Source organism: Mytilus trossulus, chromosome 2 (assembly GCF_036588685.1).
Source record: "Mytilus trossulus isolate FHL-02 chromosome 2, PNRI_Mtr1.1.1.hap1, whole genome shotgun sequence".
Taxonomy (NCBI): domain Eukaryota; kingdom Metazoa; phylum Mollusca; class Bivalvia; order Mytilida; family Mytilidae; genus Mytilus; species Mytilus trossulus.
The window spans coordinates 61,654,795-61,675,838 of NC_086374.1; the positions used below are offsets into that span (position 1 = coordinate 61,654,795).

The 21,044-nt window shown below is 32.8% G+C and overlaps 1 protein-coding gene across 1 annotated transcript; it reads right to left on the reverse strand.

Moving 5' to 3' along the window:
• Positions 1 to 18,195: 18,195 nt before the first annotated feature.
• LOC134705923 (uncharacterized) lies at positions 18,196 to 20,646 on the reverse strand. The gene has a single exon (XM_063564638.1). It carries the CDS (start codon positions 20,482 to 20,484, stop codon positions 18,196 to 18,198), a length of 2,289 nt encoding a protein of 762 aa, XP_063420708.1. The 5' UTR covers positions 20,485 to 20,646.
• Between the last annotated feature and the right edge of the window lie 398 nt (positions 20,647 to 21,044).

Consider the following 21,044-nt stretch of genomic DNA (forward strand, 5'->3'; position numbering starts at 1 on the left):
ATTATCGTTCAAATTAAAGATAGTAAAAGGTATAAATATATGCTATACAGTTTCAGAGTAGAAGGAATTGTGAATAGCAAATAAACTTAAAAGAATTGAAAGGAATCATTATGGATTTTGACAAATCACTACATGTATTGCAATATGGCAACATCTTTATGAGTGGGTTGTCATAATAAGGCCAATATCATCGGTCCAGTGAGACGGATAGGACAGGTTATATCTTAAAAGGCCAAGAAGGAACAAAAGGCTAAACATGACATTACTAACACCTATACAGCGATGAAATATTTGTTAACACTACTCTACTTCGGTTATAAATACGTCAAACCATAGGCGATCACCCACCAAGAAGGGCGATTTTGTGTTAAAGCCGTTTACGTATTTCTTAAAAGAACTTTTATCTTCGCACCAAAGAAGACATTAGTGTTTGGTGCTTTTGGTTTAAACTTGAGAACTTTAGATTTTTTAGTTATCCTCTCAGCTCGTCTTGTAGTGTATACGATATTTAAATTTCATTTTCTACACTATTTTTGGTAACAATATATAAGCGATATTGGTCAGAGATTGTTCTTTCAATACAAAAAGTCTAACAAGATAACATACCCACATCGCACAGTTCAGTGTAACTAAGGATCACTTTCATAACCGTTGGAGCTTTTTTGTAAAATGCCATTGGTTGTTGGTATAATTGCATGTTCATTGAGTCCATTACGGAGCAATGAGCTAATACCAACTGTTCTGCGTATAAGAAATATCTACTTTAAAATTAGGGAATGACTTTATCAAAATAATAGTGGCACCAGATGTGGGATTTAAAAACATGAACTCCACCAACAATCTAATGACTAAATCATATCCTCCACAGAGTAAGCAAATCAATACTGTTGTCTATTTGAGTTTATCTTAACAAAACACAAATAATATGAAAATGAAATAGTATAAGAAATCAATCACACATGCATAAAAATTATCTGCTTTGTACTCAAACAACCTGCCGAATTTATTCTCTTCTAACTCTTTATTTCCCGAGGTACACATGTTTGCATGTTTACTGTGCGTAAAAGGTAAAAAAAACTACAAAGGTATTTACGTTAATGGTTTTTTTTTATTTTTTTTTTTAGAAATGAACTATCATTCCAAAGGTTAGACAATTGTATACATAATCAAATGAGTCATACGATTTATCGAGAGCTCAGTCTATCAATCTTCGTTTCCATGCATGTATTTATCTAACGCAGGACAATGGTCCGGTGATCGAGAAGCTTATAGGTCCGCTATTGAAAGTAATTTTTATCAAACTTGCCGCAATAAATAGAACTAGATAATTTTCATGTATTCATAATAGTTGTAGTTGAGTTTTGAGTTATTGCAAAATAGTCGATCTTCACCAGAAGAACAACTGTAAACCCAAGAATTAATTAGATGCGACAGTATTTAACCAATGCTTGAAAATCAAAAATTGATTTTGAATGTTCAATATAACAATTAAGAGATACGCATGATTGTCAATGAGAAAACTATACACCAAAAATCTACGGACAAGGATATAAACAGTTGCAGGTCAATACAAGACCATCTACAAAGACCGAAACCCATTTGTTAAGTAAGGTTGAGAATCTGTTCAACAACAGAGAAAACAAACAGATTGATTTCATTTAAGTCATTTATTATGAAAAATGAAACAAAATACGTCCAAAGCCCAAGTACAACCACCTGTCTTCAAATAACACAATTTTGAGTAGCAATGTTTTAAATTGGCTGTTTGCATATTTATCCAAAGTATACTGAAACAAAACGTACTGTCATATTTGTTGTAATAACAATGAAATGAACTTGTTTGAATAGCGACAAAATGAGACTCAAAAGTATTTATAAAGGTAACAGTAGTATACCGGTGTTCAAAAGTAAAAAATCGATTGAGAGAAAACAAATCCGGGTTAAAACTTAAACAGATGAAAACACTTCAACTATAATAGAAGGAAAACAAAGGAACAACAGGAATACTGATGTGCAACAAAAACAAACGCCAACATACAAAGGAACGAATATTTGATAATAAATGCAAATGAATGTATTGTTTACAAAAATAATCATTTGCAATTTCGTCAAAAGCGCATTTCTTAATAAAATTTCATCATTAACGCTGTAATTGAAAATTGAAAAATCATAGATGTAGAAATTACAAAAGGAGATATATGAATAAAAGGGACGCACACATAATAGCCAACCAACTGTCTCTCATGAAGTTGTATATCAAACTACCAAAAAATGAAATCAATGTTAATACTGATAAGTATAATCTATACAGATCATACTGAAATGTTGATTTACAGCGGATTTCCTTGAGTGTGTAACCAAAGGTAATATCTTTGGTTAGCTGAACCGTGAAGTCATTGTTAGGTTAGGTAAACTACCCTTCATTAAGAGTAGACTAGTCCGTCATATAATCAATATATCTGTTTGTTGAACTAGGCTACTTAGAAATGAGGGTATTATACCTGACCTATAATGACTTCACGGTTCAGCTAACAAGCAAGCTAACCAAAGATGTTGACTTTGGCTACACACTCAATGAAATCTGCTGTAAATCAACATTACAGTAAGATCTGTATTGATTTTCCTGAGCACATTAATCTACAATTGAGCTTGAAAATATATATGGAGTGAAAAGGACTCTAAGAGAATATCACCGTCTGAAAAGGCAATCAAGACCGAACAATCGTCTCTTTAGTTTAAGGCATAAACAGATTTGTCTAAGTTTTAAGAAACCCCGACAGAATCCTATGAGTTCCAAATGGAACGATGCCATGTGAATCTAGACTCGTACACAATGTCACGGATTAGGAGTCTTGGCACAATTTAAATCAATTATCAGACAATAATATTCTGGTTACTTAACTGCTGAAACAGCGAAAAAATGTCTATCGTAAGTTATAATAAATACACATTACATTGGTAATGTTTATAGACGATTTTAAGTAATGAAATCAGTCAATGTTTCACAAAAACTTGTGTGAAATACAGTGAATTTTCGGTAAGTTACATATTCATATCGGTAACATTTTTATCGGTTGGAGACCATGTAAATCACATGTGATTTTAAACGTTCCTTTGGCATTTCAACCAAAAAATGAAGAATGGAATCTTCTTTCACTCTCTCATAAATATCGGAAATTTTAGATCGTTGTTACAAAAAGTAAAATCACAAAAAGACTGAACTCCGAGGAAAATTCAAAAGATCAGTTACATCAAACGAATGGATAACAACTCATATTCCTGAATTGGTTCAGGCATTTTCTTGTGTAGAAAATGGGGGATTGAACCTAGTTTTATAGCTAGCTAAACCTCTCACTTATATGAAAATCGCATCAAATTCCATTATATTGACAACAATGCGTGAACAAAATAAACAGACATACACGGGTTATGTTCTTCTCATATATGTTATGATGGTATGGTACTAAACCCCTAACGGGAAGGATTGTGCCTGATGTTCATATGATGAAATCATAATCTTTCAGTCAGTTTAATTGAAGTCTGGAGCTGGCATGTCAGTTAACTGCTAGTAGTCTGTTGTTATTTATGTATTATTGTCATTTTGTTTATTTTCTTTGGTTACATCTTCTGACAACAGACTCGGACTTCTCTTGAACTAAATTTTAATGTACGTATTGTTATGCGTTTACTTTTCTACATTGGCTAGATGTATAAGGGGAGGGTTGAGATCTCACAAACATGTTTAACCCCGCCGCATTTTTGCGCCTGTCCCAAGTCAGGAGCCTCTGGCCTTTGTTAGTCTAGTATCATTTTAATTTTAGTTTCTTGTGTACAATTTGGAAATTAGTATGGCGTTCATTATCACTGAACTAGTATATATTTGTTTAGGGGCCAGCTGAAGAACGCCTCCGGATGTGGGAATATCTCGCTACATTGAAGACCTGTTGGTGACCTTCTGCTGTAATTTTTTTCTATGATCGGGTTGTTGTCTTTTTGACACATTCCCCATTTCCATTCTCAATTTTATAATAGACAAAAAATGTCAAAAATAGGGACACAACAGTCAACATTGTGTTATAATCTTAATCACTATAAAAACAAACAAATATGTAGCAAAGAAGCACAAAAGACATGTATCAAATTTAATAAATTTTTAATACTGAGACCGAATCCTTACCTTGAAAAGCATATGGGTAGGTTAACATTAACTCCGACGCAGAAACGTGCGTTTAATGTAGCATATAAACTGGGTTCTACAAATATATATCAAACATCTTTTTAAACTACTTTAGTATTACCATGTGTCATGTCAGTAATCAAAGTCTCGCTTCAAATTTATTCTGAACATACTTTATTTAGAGGTAACGTGATTCAGATAAGCAACTAGATGTCCCTTCTTTTCACGGGTGAACGGGTATCATTGTATAATCGCCGGTAAGTTTTCTTTGTAAACTTTAGTGGACTGGTGATGGCCTTTCAATTCAATTTAGTCCTATTGTTGACTGTCTTATTTGACTAACGTCTTTTTTTGTAAAATTGCCATTTATACACTTAACACCGAGGTTTTGCTATCTTTAAGGTTTAATTTACAAATTTCTACATAAGACCATGCCTGTACCAAGTCAGGAATATGACATTTGTTTTCCTTTAGGTTGATGTGTTTGAGCTTTTGACTTAGGAATTTGATTACTGTTCTGAATTTTCCTTTGAATTCGATTTTTTTTAAATTTTATCTTCTGACATCTATTATTTTTGAAGGTTGTATGATTCACAGAAAAATACTATTTTATAGATAAATCACAAATTTGCATTGGTAAATACGCTTTTACCCCTGTGGATATCATTTAGCTAACTGTGACATTTTTGCAGTTTGTTCAATGTAGGTTTTGAATGAACAATTAACACATCGTAAAGTTTTTACTTTTAAGTCAATGTAATAAGATTGACACACAGGGTGTGAAACTACGTATTTGTTTTGGAATGAGTGTGCTACTGAATAGCTAATCATATGAACTAAAAACGCTCTCCTTTTTGGGCACAATTTTTTACATTTATTGAAGTATATTGTGAAAACATAATAATAAACATGCAAATTTATTAAAGAAGTGGTTTTCACACCAATATTATATATAATATATATATATTAATCCAATGAAGAAAGCCGCAATGGCCGAAACGTATGGGAATTTGTATTATAGTTATATATAAAGCAGGTTCATGGTTTCAAAGGAAAACATATGTTTGTGACAAAACATATCACAGCATTTATATGTATACATGTATGTTTTTTTTAATAATCTTCCCGAGGTAAGCTCGTTATTTTTTGGGGTCTTCATAATTCATGTTTGTTTTGTTCAACAATTCAAATGAGGTCATACGAATTGCATGTGGAAAGATATTAACCCTAATAGACAGTCATGCCTGGACTTGGCATGCACATGCATGACGTATTTGTCACTGGGTATTAAACAAATATCAAGCAATTGTTAGTTTGGGGATTAGAAACGGGGTTGATGCGAGTGTCTGACTGTATTAAGTTTAATGCCGAATCATTTCATTGGTATATTGGTCAAGTCAGTGCATTATTTTCGTCTGTATACTACAATCGAAAAATGATGTGTACCTTTCAGATTTATCATTTTGTTTTCTTAATATTAAAACAAAATGCTGATCAAGTTTTGCACCATACAAGACCACTTACCTTCGCGGAGTAACATTGTTACGTTTCAAAATGCGATTTTTAAAAATCAGTCCGATCGTGAACATCTTCGGTTGATTCACAAAAATATTATCAGCAATAAGCAATTAACGTAACATTTTCTTCAATTTTGACAGCAAATACGAACAACAATAATTTTTGTTTCAATTTTATTAAAGAAACGAGTTTACGTCGCTCCTTTATTGCAAAAGTGTGAACAATTCCATTGAGTTAACAGACCAGAAGTATAGGTTGAAGGCGTGGCTTACACGGCCAGTGACTGTATGACAAACATGTATATAATCGACATATTTTTGATACTAAAATAGAACGATTGAAGTATAACAATAAATATGTTAGAGCAGACCTTTAAGCTCTATTAGAAGCACTTGCAGTTCTCTGATGGTGAAACATATGTTTGTTCGACTAGCATAGTAACATGGGTGCAGGATTTACAAAAGACCACGAAAATGAAAAGATTGGTGCTTTATTTCAGGCAATACGGAGAGAGAAATTTCAGCTTGCCATTGATTTAATTTCAAAAGGCGCAGGAGTCAATTGTATTAATTACTTTGGTAACACACCGCTGATAGAAACATGTCGAAGCAACCGGGCATCCAACAAGAGAGGGAACACAGTTGAATCTGAGCGAGAGCGTTTTGTTAGATTTCTTATTAGTAATGATTGTGATATCACCAAATATGATATTTACGGATGGACAGCTCTCATGTATGCCGAGAAAAATGGCTATGATAATATTGCTGATATATTGGAAATAAAAGATAAGGGAACACGTAGTGGCGGTAAGGTCTCTAAATTTAGAATAGTATAAATTGTCAAATGTAAAATCAGACAAATACTTTAATTCATGGTTTATAACGTTTATGGTTTCTACAAGTCATTGTTGTATTTTCAATGGCTTTTAAAAATTTCCGAAAGAAGGATATTTATTGCTGTAGAAGTTTAATTAATTTCAATGTAATTTCCTGTGAATAAATGTCAGCAATATATTTAGATAATTCTTGATTATTTAACAAAAAATAATTTATCAAGAAAATGGTTCGTGTTGTTGAATTTATCAATTACACGGGATTTAGATGGATTTTGTACTGAGTTTGACCATAAAGTAATGTGATAAGTATGAATAGTTATCCAAGCCAAAGGTACCAGGATTATAATTTAATACGCCAGACGCGCGTTTCGTCTACATAAGACTCATCAGTGACCCCCAGATCAAAATAGTTGTAAAGCCAAACAAGTACAAAGTTGAAGAGCATTGAGGATTCAAAATTCCAAAAAGTTGCGCCAAATACGGCTAAGGTAATCTTATCATGAAAATATATAAACTATAACTTCAATAGATAAAGGATATATCCCTAGCTCACCTATCAGTGCCTTATTTGTGCTTCTACTTCCTACTCCTAGTGAAAATGTTAAAAAGTGAGTTTTGAATAACCTGATTCAGTTTGCAGTCATTTGCATAAACTTTTCAAAATAATCTCCTTTCCAGTTTTTTTGTTTTGAATCTAGAGTGACCAAAATTTCACTTCCATACGTTAAAATTGGTTTCACTGTGTTGTCTAATACACTAGTATATTGTACAGTTGTAATTTTGGGTTTAAAACCTTTAAACATTTTATAAAAATAAAAAAGGGCTTTGAGTCCTCTTCTTTATAGATCGTGTTTTGCCTCTGTAAAGCTTATACAGGAATAAATCCGCTTTTAAAAGGACATAATTGTTACCATTATAGTTATACATACAGAATAAATAGATTCAGGAAAAAACAGGATCTACTTAGAAGACATGATTTAAATATTAATACACCTCATTTTTGTATGCCTTATTTTCGGATTCACGCGAGAAAAAAGACTGTGATATCACCAGGATCTAGACAGGATAAACTCAAAAATCTTCTTATTTGCAAATATTCAAAATTATAGAACAGATGTTACAAATATTTAGAGTAACATACTTATGATGCATTAAAAACGTTGCAACCTTCTGCTACACAAGGGACAATTCAACGGTTATAGACCTTTTCAGAAGATCAAAATGTATAGGCTCGTCCATTATTATGATCCGAGAGCGATCTCGATTTCCCGTGCACCTGCCTTTGATTGTCTCGAAATTTATCGTTCATTAACAGAGCAACGGGAGTTACCATCAGTTTCATTTCACAGTATATGCATGTCAATACAATTTCTTTTCAATATAAAATGCGAATTAAAGTTAATTCGGTTTAAAAAAGTCACAAAAGCACTTTGACCCAAGGTTTTGGAAATGCATAAAGTATAACTAACAATTTGAAAGAAAAAAAATATGTCGATACCGTTTGAGGTTTCTGAGTAGATGCACTAGCAATTAAGATTCAAAATTTAAAACAAGTCTTTAAGCTTTTACCTTCAACTGGATTTTCTACTTATGTGTCAATGATCTCATATCAAAAACAAACCAATGCCATCAATTTCGTAAGATTAATGAATTACAATGACATACCAATTATATCGAACACAAACAGGGATTTATTCTATAATATATAACCAGATCACTTTCTTAGCTGCAAAAAATCAACCAGAGACATCTTCTAAGTTTCTGAGGAGAAGCGATTACAAGAAACGCGATATAAGGGGAGTTAAACTCCCATATGATAAATTGATTGAATAAAAAGAGGGAGTTTCAAACGCGCAAGAACTGATCGATATCATTTATCAAATATGGTATCACCATGTCGAGAGAAACAAAACGATTTTTCAGGAACAAAAGTGGTGGAAGAAAAACCTTATAATCAGGACAAAATCAAAAAGTCTTTCTACGAAAAAGGGAAAAGATATAAACAACAGATTCATTATTAGTATATATAGTAATTGAAGTCAATAACCAGCAGTACTGTATTTATCAAATAGTTTAAATAAAACTTACAAATGGTATGTATGGTGTGTATCTAGGACGATGAAGATACATTCATAAAAGCAACAGTAGTGAACGCTATTCGAAAGTCATTAATCGATCGAGACAAAAACTAATCCGGGTTACAAACTTAAACCGAGGGAAACCGAAGGAAAACAACGAAACAACAGAAACACTGAAGTGAACAAAAATCAAATGAAATTGCATCACACACAAACACAAACTATACGATAACAACTGGCATTTTCCTGACTAACAAAACCTTTAAATAAACTTATTAAGAAGGGATATATTAACGATACTGTTGTCAGGTCGTTACAGATTGCATATTTTGGAGTTATTATTGATTCACTTATAGGGTTTTTGCATCGGAACTAAACACATTTATTAAATAAAACAGTTGTTGGCATGACGCGGGTTATGTTCCTTTCATATATGTTATGATGGTATGATACTAAACCCCTAAGTGGAAGGATTGTGCCTGATATTCATATGATGAAATCATAATCTTTCAATCAGTGTAATTGAAGTATGGAGCTTGCATGTCCGTTAACTGCTAGTAGTCTGTTGTTATTTATGTATTATTTTCATTTTGTATATTTTCTTTGGTTACATCTTCTGACACCAGACTCGGACTTCTCTTGAACTGAATTTTAAATGCGCGTATTGTTATGCGTTTAATTTTCTTCATTGGCTAGAGGTATAGGGGGAGGGTTGAGATCTCATAAACATGTTAAACCCGCCTGTCTCAAGTCAGGAGCCTTAAGCCTTTGTTAGTCTTGTATTATTTTGATTTTAGTTTCTTGTGAACAATTTGGAAATTAGTATGGCGTTCATTATCACTGAACTAGTATATATTTGTTTAGGGGCCAGCTGAAGGACGCTTCCGTGTGTGGGAATTTCTCGCTACATTGAAGACCTGTTGGTGACCTTCTGCTGTTGTTTTTTCTATGGTCGGGTTTCTCTTTTACACATTCCCCATTTCCATTCTCAATTTTATTTGGTACAGGACATTTTAAGAAAAAATGGTGGATTGAACATAATTTTGTGGCTTGCCAAACCCCGAACTTGTATGGCAATGTTAAATATAACACTAACAAGAAAACATTACATTAGCGAAATACAGAACAAATAAATAAACATTCAGGACAGAAAAATACACAAATAAACAATACAATAGTACATTTCGACATGCTAACCACAGGAAAAAAAACCGAACACATAAACCAACATAGGACAGCACACACAACAGTCCAATAGAACCACAAACTGTCTTTCAAACGACTGCGTCTACGCCACAAAAGTGACATCACAGGTAAGATTGTATTGACGAATGTTTAAACAACAACTTTTGTATATGAGATTTGGCACGAATGGGGTACCATCACTGACTTCGAATCGACGACAGTAAAAAAAAAGAAAAAATAAAGTACAGAGTTGAAAATGGCGGACTAAACTTAGTTTTATAATTATCTTAACCTGTCACTTATATAACAGTCGTAGAAAATTCTATTATACTGTCATATTCCTGACTTGGTACAGGCATTTTTAAATGTAGGAAAAGATGGATAAAACCTTGTTTATAGCACTAAACCTCTCACTTGTATGACAGTCGCATCAAATCCCATTATATTTACAACGATGAGTAAACAAAACAGACATAAAAGGTAAAATAGTCAAAATATGGGTACAGCAGTCATCACTGGGTCGCAATCTCAAAACACACACATATTTAACAATAAAGCACAACCGTGACTTGTGTTTTAATTTTATTACTATAAAAACAAAGAAACATGTAACAAAGAAACACAAAAACCAGAGAAAGTCTATTTGTTATAATAATTTTGTTTAGTTAAGTTCACAGTTGGTGATAACACTATCGTCATATTGAATATTATTGTCAATTTTCGAATCTCTTGTACGAAATAGGTAATGTAAACCAATGGCATAATGTAGAGAGTCGTAGTTAATGTTATGAAAATAGAGTTAAAATAAATGGGTTTCTGATTAATGACACAGGCAAGAGAAGTGATTGGACAGATAAATCAATTAATAAAGAAAAATAGTGCTATCATGTGGTTGTAAAGAAATATGTTAAAACTACATATTGAACAGGTTTCCATTGACGGCGAACTCCACCATTCTGAAATGGAATAAATAAAATAAAAAATGTTAATTCATTTTTAACATTTTACATATTATTTTTATGCTAAACAAATGGAAATGCTATATAACCCATGTCATCGGATTATTGTAATTTATCACTCAAAGCGCTGTTGTTTTCTTGTTTCGTACAAAAAATAAATTTAACAGTATAGTATATAGATAAAGCTTTTATTTCAGAAACCTTTTTAAAAATTTGTTCAAAGTAGTGGTGATATGTTCAGTCGTTTATTTATATTGTATTCCTGTAAAAGAGTGGTGAAAGATACCAGAAGGACTCAGACATCGAAAAAAACCCTGACAACGCCACTGCTATAAAAGAAAAAGACAGACAGGAAAATAATAGAACACACTACACAACATAGAAAATTAAAGATAAAGCAACACGAACACCGACAATAACTGGGGGTGATCTCAGTTGCTCTCCTTAAAAATGTCCTATGTATCAAATCAGAAATATGGTAGTTATCAAATAGTTTGTTGTATTTGTATGTTGGATGTGTTTCCCTCGGTTTGTGACCCGGATTTGTTCTTGCCTATTCGATTGATGACTATTGAACAGCGGTATGCCATTGTTGCCTTTATTCATATTTGGAATGTCTTTTCTGTGTGTGAGCTGTACTTTATCAACAAATAGACTAACCAGCAAAGGGGGACATTTGTAAAACATTTAAAACAGCCTCACCACATCAGGTGCCTGTACTGAAAAGCACTATCTGAAACATGTGTTGTTCATTGTTGTTGAGCTTTGTACACTTGCCTTTTAGAAAGAGTCGAACGTTAACCGTTATCATAGTTGTACTGTCTGATATTTTTGGTATTTAAGGTTAAGGTTGTTTCAGTTGCGCCAAATCTACATGTCGGTTTAACGTAACTCATGTATACTTACCGGACAATGTTGCCGTTTTATAGTACAATATTGCAGGTATGGGTATATAAATAAGCAATAACACAAGAAATTAGTCGCTCATCTTCAAGTTCAATGACTCAAAGCAGTATAACACATTATTGAGCTGATCCGGTTTGCTTTTGAGATTGTCGATGCAGGCGTTGTAGGCAGTGTAATTCGTTTGTATAATGTCCATTATGCAATTCTTGTTTGGTTCGTAAGAAATTTCCAATGTCAAACACGACATAAAACTATTGATCCATATAATGATGAATACCAGCGCAATGCACGAAGGTCATTTGTAGTCATTTTCAAGGATATTTCTTGTTCATTTTATAATTTCCGAAGCCTTGTGATTAATTTATCTTTTTTGGCATTTTTATTTATTCGTTTTTGTTGAATTTAACTGGGAAACTGAATACCATTGTAGGGTTTGTTTGGTTTTTGGGTATGTTTGATTTGTTTTTTTATTCAATCGAATGGACAATTTTTAAACAGTCTCATTAAAACTGGTTCCGCCAGATGCAAAAAAAAGGAGAGTGGATGTTGGTGTTGACAAATGTATTATCTGCGATTCTGTTGTTGAAGAAATTTTAATAAAATCAACAGAATCTGGAAGAAAAAGTCTGATCAGCAAGTGAATTACCCATATTAAGGTAACAGGTCATTTTATAAGAGCTACACAAGTAAGCAGAATTTAAAATCACTATCATGTTCTTCAGCTGGAAAGGAAACACCACGTATAAATTTCGATTCATCAAATTCTTTGATGCCTGAAAATATTGATCACAATACATCAAAGTGTATTATTTGCAAAAAAAATCTCATAAAAGGGTGAAAACATTACATACAATTTCATCTCTGAAAGGTAAGTCAATCTTAAAGATGCTGATGTTAGAGCATGCGACGCTGAAAAGATTAATCGAATAGGGCAAGATGATTTGCACAATAATGCAGTGTATCACGCAGCATGTCTGACGACTAGGCATGTAGACCAAAATCCACTGACAAATCTGCGTATGATTTGGAATTTGAAAGAGTAGTTGAAATTCTGGACATATAACTTATTCGTGACAAAAAGTCTCTCGTATAGTCATTACATTTGACAATGTACCAGTCTATGCAGAATTAAAAACGCTTGGGATAAAAGCCAACTCAACTACATGTAGCTCCACCAAAACCAACGAACAAACCAATATGCATGTACTTTATGAAGCAGCCCTAATATTAAGACAAAAAATGGAAAATGTTTATATATCTGGAGGTTATTATCCTGAAAATGACGGAGTATCGTTTGAAATGTCATAAGCAATGTTACTTGGCTTCTTGAAAAAAAAAGTCTTTTGAAACATTTTCTTCAGTATCAATGGAGAAAATGAACTGCTCTCGCAGAGTGCCTGGTGTAAATTTTAATAACATAACTACTCATTTAGTCTTAATCTTGCAGTACAGTTGTGTAATGAGTTCGGATCGAATTTTTTGATTGAAAATTTAAATGCACATGGTTTCTGTGTCAGGTATAACGAGGTTCGGAGGTTTTCTAGTATCGCGAATGCTGAAATAACAAAAATACAAGTTGGCTGTTATGTCCCATTCGGTTTACTTAACTGTGGTTCCTTAATCCAAGAAGATGTGGCCAATATTGAAATTAATACTGAATCGATTGACGATAAAAACACAATTTACTGGATGGCGCGTTCCATATTTCAAAATTCAGTTCTACATGGAACACTCGGATTTAGAATCAGACCACGATTTGAACGGAAACAGGACAAATAATAGGTCCATGAAGGAAAAGTATCTTCGCTGATGCAGTGCTTTCCCTTTACAAAACCAAAAATAACAGGCGAAACGTCGCGACGTCAAAATACACTTGAACTTTAATACACTTGCAAAGATCCATTTGGCCAGACTCCAGATATGTTGTGGGTAAGTCTAAGAATGATATGCAGAGAGAGATCTGTCTTGACACATGCATCGTCTAGTAATTGTACCGAACAACTTGCTCTATTTTGACAAATTTAGCCAACCCAAAAATGATAATAGCCTCCCTTGGCTGGTGGTTTGAAAACTACGCAAAAAGACAAGTTAGAGCCAGTTGTCTTTGAGGGACAAATGGCGTCAGAATTTTTACAAGATCTAATATGTTCGTGAAAGGGGGAAAAAGCATGCCAGACAACATGTGTTTGCAAGGACCAAGGTCTTTCTCAAGTTGCACTGATTTATGTTTTTGTCAAAATTAAGGTAGTTGTAACAATGTCCAGGCAGAATAAGTCGATATAGCTGATGACACAGATGAAATAACACGGTAATAGGCCTTGTTGTAATATTTGGTAACTTTATTTTAATTTGCTATAATTTTTTCGACGTTTCATTTGGTATGAAAATAAACTCATAATAGATATGAAAACAGTCTTGTCGCAATTTTTGAATTTGTTCTACAACACGCTTGCACATATTGAGTAATATATCACTCCAATAACTAAATTATATGAAAAGGTATTTCGGATACTGTTTGGAAAACTTTATCATAAAGTATTCAAGAAATGCTATTTGTCGATGTCAAATATCTAGGTTATTCTGTTACTGTTTTTTTTTATTAGGCTTTATAATTTGTTTACAAGTAAACACGGACTACATTAAAAAAAAAGTTAAATAAAACGTTGTTCTGACGTCATGTGCATATATGAAAAAGGAAAAAGATTTTGTATGAACTAACTCATTTCTACATAATACTACTCATATCATTTATTGAACAGATTATTAATTTTGAAAATATCAATGGTATTGTTTCTCCAGATGAAAATAGTATTTTTTTAAGTGATGACTTTTGACCTACCTTGATTTTCGGTATAATTGATCCAGATTTTATATTTTCGACACACGATTTCGGCTTTCCAATGAGCTATTAAAATGCCATGAGGTGTTTAGGTAATTTATATTTCTAAAATTGTCCTCTCCTCCGCTCCACTATAAGTAGAGACAACTCAAGGTAAGAAACTGGGCAATTTAAAAGACATTTGTGTAACAGGGTCAATTCTTTGGTCAAAGTAATAACTAACTATGTTTACGGTTAGGATGATTTAATATACCAGTAGTAAAATAGACTCTGAAAAAACAATATCGCAATTATAAATAACAGTGCTATTATAAAACTCAAGTACCCTAAGTTATACATTACCACATATAGTAAATAAGTATGGCGTTAATTATCACTGAACTAGTATATATTTGTTTAGGGGCCAGCTGAAGGACGCCTCCGGGTGCGGGAATTTCTCGCTACATTGAAGACCTGTTGGTGACCTTCTGCTGCTTTTTTTTTCTTTGGTCGGGTTGTTGTCTCTTTGACGCATTCCCAATTTCCAGTCTCAATTTTAATGGTGAAATACAATGCACTTTAATACTGTGTACTATACTGCGAATACATATAATAGACAATCAGTGAGCTGATGTCACGTGTACTTTTAATTCTCATTGTGATACACTACACAAAATTGTAACCCTTGATCGTAAATAATATACTATAAAGTGTTTACTGGTTTACTATGTGTACGGTACAAAACTAAACTGTAGGGACGGAAAGGGGTATATCACAAATCTGTATTTTTTCCTGAGATGTATCATCCTACTTTAGTACATATTTCTGAAGTAGAATGCAATTTATTTCATCTAAATCCTTCCACAAATAGTGGACTGTTGCCACTTTAAAGATGGGTACCCTCTGACGTTTTTCTAAAGAATCCATTGAAAATTGTCAAAAGTACTTGCAGTTTGAATCTTTTTTTAACAAAAAAGTATTCTTTGATATTATATATTCCATTATGAATGATGGGAAGAATGTAATAGGTGAACCTTTTCAGAGCATTTTGGTTCATAAAAAGTAATGTCTTTCATATCAAAATAAAGAAATAAAAGGGGAGGTAATAATTAATTTTATTATTATTTCTCCATATTTGGTAACAGTATTGTAAATGTTCACAAGTCGTCCAAAAAGTCAATAGTCTCACATGAAATGTCTCTAAAAAACCACCACAGGTTATCCTGTCTTCTTATTCTGCAGAAACCTGAAAAATAAATAAAAATATGTCAAGACCTTTGAAAAAAAACAGCGAAATCATTTATCAATAAAAAAAACACAAGAGTGGAATATTTAAGAAATAATTCATGGGGGCTTGAATATATCGTTATTTTACCACGGGTTGGCCCTTTATGACAAATATTTTACCCTGAGCGATAGCGAGGGGTAAAATATCGGCATAAAGGGACAACCCGTGGTAAAATCTAGATATATTCAAGCCCCCATGAATTATTTCGATTCTAATAGGACAAATACGGCAATTTTTTTGGATCGAAGCGCTCTAGGTGGAGGCCATTATTTGCCGTTCCCATAAATTAACACACTTTTAGATTGGCGTAAAAGAGCGCAGAAAACAGAATAAGTGACATGCTCAAACTATTTTCAAAACTTATTTCGATAGATTTGGATGAATTTTAATGGTAATTTACTTATATATGTCTTCTAGGTATATAAACAAATGGGCTTATACCACATTTTAGCATCGTTTGTTTACGTTTCCTTGTTGTGATGATTTTCGGTATCAAAAGCGTGTATTTTCCCGTAAAATGCTTAAATTATAACGTCATCATTCTATGACGTCGGGTACTTCATTCATAAAAAAACATATGACGTGGGAGGACGATCGGAACAGCCAATGCAATATATTCATATTTTACCACGGGTGTGTACTCAAAGCGTTTGAAGGACGTCATGTTAGAATTATGTATATATTTTCCTATCCCATTTTTTCTTTGGCTCCATGGCAATTGCAGCTGTAATAAAACATAACAAACATCATAAATATAGAATCAAGAATGAAGAAAAGTAAATAAAGAAATACTCAGCATCATAATTTTTGCTGATTTTACACCAATAAACATGATAAATATAACATAACAGATCTTGAAAATGAATTCTTTTTATGAACAAAGTACACAAATAAAAAAAATAAAAGCATGCAAAATAACAAGTAACATATAAAAACATGCAAAATAAACAAACATTACTAAGATCATTGTAAGGCCAACTAAATTTCTTTGTTCTTGAGCATGATGAGATGTTTTAAAATTATTAAAAAATGAACAAGAAGATGAGAAGTCATGCTACACTTACTTTTCTTTAATCAATGCAAAAAAGTTAATATAAGTGAAATATAATTGGTTAAAAGTTCATGGTGTTAGGGCTAAAAACAAAGAAACCTTTAGGTGGTCTTAATAATCCAATTAACTGCAGGACAGTATCATCTTTAAACTTTTAAGGGAAAATCGTGAAAATCATATTTACATTTCTGCAAATTTATTGATTTATAGATCTATACATTGTTGCTAGTTAATGTGCAACTATTCAGAGTATCAATGATTTAGAATAGAAATGGGGAGTATGTCACCAAAGAGCAGATAACATCCTTGTCTAGGACTGGAATAAATTCAACGCATCATAATCACATGTATAAATAAAATAACAGATGTTCAAGATGATACTGCATAAATGTTTACAAAACCGATATTGTTTATTTTCAGAGAGAACAAACATGCAATCATGCAAATCAAATTTTTAAGTGTTTAAAAGTGTCATCTGGTCAACAAATGTGCAAGTTGCAGTGTCAAACAACTTCTGCATCTCACCACTGGCACATCTGGAATAATTTCCAGATTACCATTTCTATAGTCCTCTTTAAGTTTATATGTGTAAATTGCAGTGGGTGTAGTAGTATCTTCCACATCTTTGTCATATATAATGTTATAAAAGTCAGAAAATCCTTGAACAACACTAATAACTCGACCATTCCATTTTCCGTCTTCAAAAGTATGTACAACTCGTTTCCCAACAAATAACGGAACATTCTGAGATTTTCTCTCAGACCCTACACTTTCACCAGCATCTTTAATCAATTTCAACACATTTTCTGTTAATTTGTCAATTGAGTGGGCTTTACCCTTTTCGGTTACATGATAAATCTTTTTATCACTTACGCTTTGCTTAAGCACCTTTTGTCGAAAGCGAATTTGGGAAATTAATGCTTTCCTCTTTTCTGACACCCCAGGTATTTCCTCCAATATCGTACCTACCTGATCCCTGTTTTGCCATAAGCCAAAGTATATAATGTCATTTGTATGTTTGCTCTTTGCTTTTAAGACCGCTTTTTGTTTTTTCTCCAATGCAATTTGCTTATCCTTTAACTTTTGCTTTCTGTGCTCTGTAATTTCTGCTAACCTTTTTCTATACTTAACACGAATTTCCCTTCCTTCCTTTATACTGTCATTGAGAAGCTTTTCTCTTTCTTCCTGTGATAATGTTTCTAGCCAATCGGATGACTTGTTAAATACAAACATTAAGAATGCTTCATTTGAAATTGTAGAAGCATTTGGTCTATACCTTAGAAAAAAATCCAACATACCAAATACGCGCTCTGGCAATTTATTATGTGGAATAACAGATTTAGATTCATTAAGCAATTCTTGTGTTGGCTCAAAGAATTTTCAACCAGGCAGTTGCTCCTTCATTGCCCTTTCAAGTACGCCATGTAATCCTTTAAATGCCATTTGTGCAAAAGCACATGCCTTTTCATCAATGCCATTTACAGGTTGGATAAGGTTATAAAATTTTTTGTCTTTTTCCATGAGATCATCAGAGAACGGATATTCTTCTCCACTAACAAATGAATTTGCATCTTTACTCATTCTCTCTATATATTGCAAAAGTGCAAAATAGTTTTCATTTAAGTGTAACACATGTTTATTGCTTTCAATTAACCTCCAAAGAGGAGCAGTAATTAATTTTGAAATTAACCCCAAAACTTTACAGCAAGCAATTATGTATGTTTTTTTCACAAGTTGTAATGTTAGTTTGTGCAGTTTGTTTTTTGCTCCATGTACACTTTCGAAGAAATTAAGTATCCTTGGATGATGATAATAGGCAATTTGTCCCATTAAAAATATAATATTAAATCTATTTCCACGAAAATCAACAAACAGGACTTTCTCGTTTTCGTTCTCTACATGTGTTCGGAAAGAGCTGTAACAACCACTTTTTTCGTCTACACCACGACCAAAACATTTACCACAAAAACGCAAAAAAGATCTTGTTTTAGAATCAGTAGAGAATACTTGGATTTCTGGTGCTTCATCTTCATCTGAAAAATTGTCTTGTAAAGAAGACTCAGTTTCTTGCATTTTTTCAAATAACTTTAAAATAGGAGACAGACACTCAGCAAAATTGACTAACAAATGTAGCCCACAAAAACAAATGTTAACTTTAGATGTCATTGATCTTTCAGCATCTGATAATTTGTTCCAATTACTAATAAAGTTTGGCATGATGTCTAATCTATACTGCTCAAGAAGGTCATTAAAAGCAATATTAGTTTGCGCTCTGTCAGACATAAAGTCCCGAATGTTGCATAAAATACTATGCCCTGGAGATATTATATTTTTTTGTCTGTTTTGTTCACATATATCAGATATGTCGTCAAGTATGTTTTTAAATACATCCAATGTCGTACTTCCAGCCTTATCTAACATGTCCCTTAACCCAAGAAAGTACACATTTTTGTTTTCGTCACTAAGCAAAAAAGTTTGATAAGTCTTGCCAAATTTTCTAGTCTCATCGCCATACAAACATGTGATTTTTTGTCCAATAAGTGTTGTCCCTATCTGTTTTTGACCAATGGCAATTTTCTCTGCAATTATATTGTCAACAGTTTTTCGGGATGGTACAGCATTTGGGCATTTATTTGCAAGTTTCAATACTTGTTTTATTACTGGTCCAACATTTTCAGAAGATACATTATGGGAGGTTAAATTCATAATACATTGTCGAGTCTGTGGAGTGTACCTATTATTTTCTACATCAAAAAGGCTCAATTCTGAATTGTCCAGCAAAAGTGTGTGCAAGTAGTCACGTTCTTCACTAATACTTCTGATGCTAGTTTCAAGATCTGTCAAGGACTCTTTTTCCTCCATAGAATGTAGTTGATGCTCAATGGTTGTAATTTTGTCTTGCTGTTCAATAATTTTGGCTTTGAGTTTCATGTTATCAAGTTTCAAAGTTTCAACCTCACTAATATATTTTGTTACTTTCTTTTTTTCTTGAATTACAAGTTTGCCCAATTTTGTACCGATTTTTTGCTTATGCTTTTTACTTTTATACCGTGCCAATTGTCTCTGTAACAGGATATGCTTGTATGTTAAATCTGTCTTTGATTTCATTACCTCCTTTAATTTTTCTACAGATTTTTGCTTTTTGTTTGACTCCAGAAGTGTTTTTTTGTCACTTTTTTTAATTGCTAATTTTAGCTTCTTTGTTGATGTGTTTGTATCTTGAGCATGAGACCTTTTTAATGATGATAATTCCTTCAAATGCCTATATTTTATTTGTTTTATCTCATGTTCATGTTTGTTTTTCAGACTCTCTAAATCTAGTTTTGACTGAACTTGTTCATTGTGTAAATCTGAGGCTATACTTACACATGTATTTTCATAGGCAGCTATTTCAAAATTATGCAGTTTGCCTTTACTTTTAAAAGAGGATGTGTTGGTTGCGACAGGTATAGAAAATAAATCATTTTCAAACTCAATTTTAAATTTTCCTCTTTTCGCTTTTATTTTAGACCGATAACGATACAGTTTGGAAATAAGTGCATTTTTACTAATGGATGAACTGTCAATGTTAGCAACAGATGCAAGTTTTTCAATTAAATATACTTCATCTTGAGACTTACTCTGCTCAAATATTTCTAACGCAGTTTTAACATCTAAATTATAAGTCATTTTAATTATTCAGTAGATATCTTCTACTTAAAATATCTACATATGTACATAATCAGTCATCAATGATTTTTTATACTGCATTCATGTATCTGTCACGCATGACAGTATTTCTCATATTCGAACACAAGTTATGATATGGCGGATTTTTCAACCTCCTGTCGTCCAGAGTATTAAGTAAGGCTTTCTCTATTTTGTTGATTAAATAATCTGTTAGTTCTTTGAATAGCTTTTCTTTGAAATGAATCTTCTCTGTTTTTTTTAAGTATAAGACCAGTTCATCTCTTAGAATGAGGACTTTAGTGTCAAAATCCCAACAAAACCAATTCCAGACATCGTGTGCATCTCCATTTCTTAATATGACTTGGTCTATATAATCTACCAAACTTACCGCTTTTTTAAAGATTTCTTAAGGCAGGACTTCTAAATCATCAAAGCAGGTTTGAGTCCGTGCGTTCCTAGTTCGAACATAAGTCTGTACCCAACAAGTTCTGGTTGATATGTCATCCGTGTTTGTTGCTGCATCAGAGCAGTTTTTTTCTGCTGACTGCATGGATGGTTAA

Bases quoted from the DNA above. Each gene is read 5' to 3' on its own strand.
- LOC134705923 (XM_063564638.1), bottom strand. From the start codon at position 20,484: ATGACTTATAATTTAGATGTTAAAACTGCGTTAGAAATATTTGAGCAG.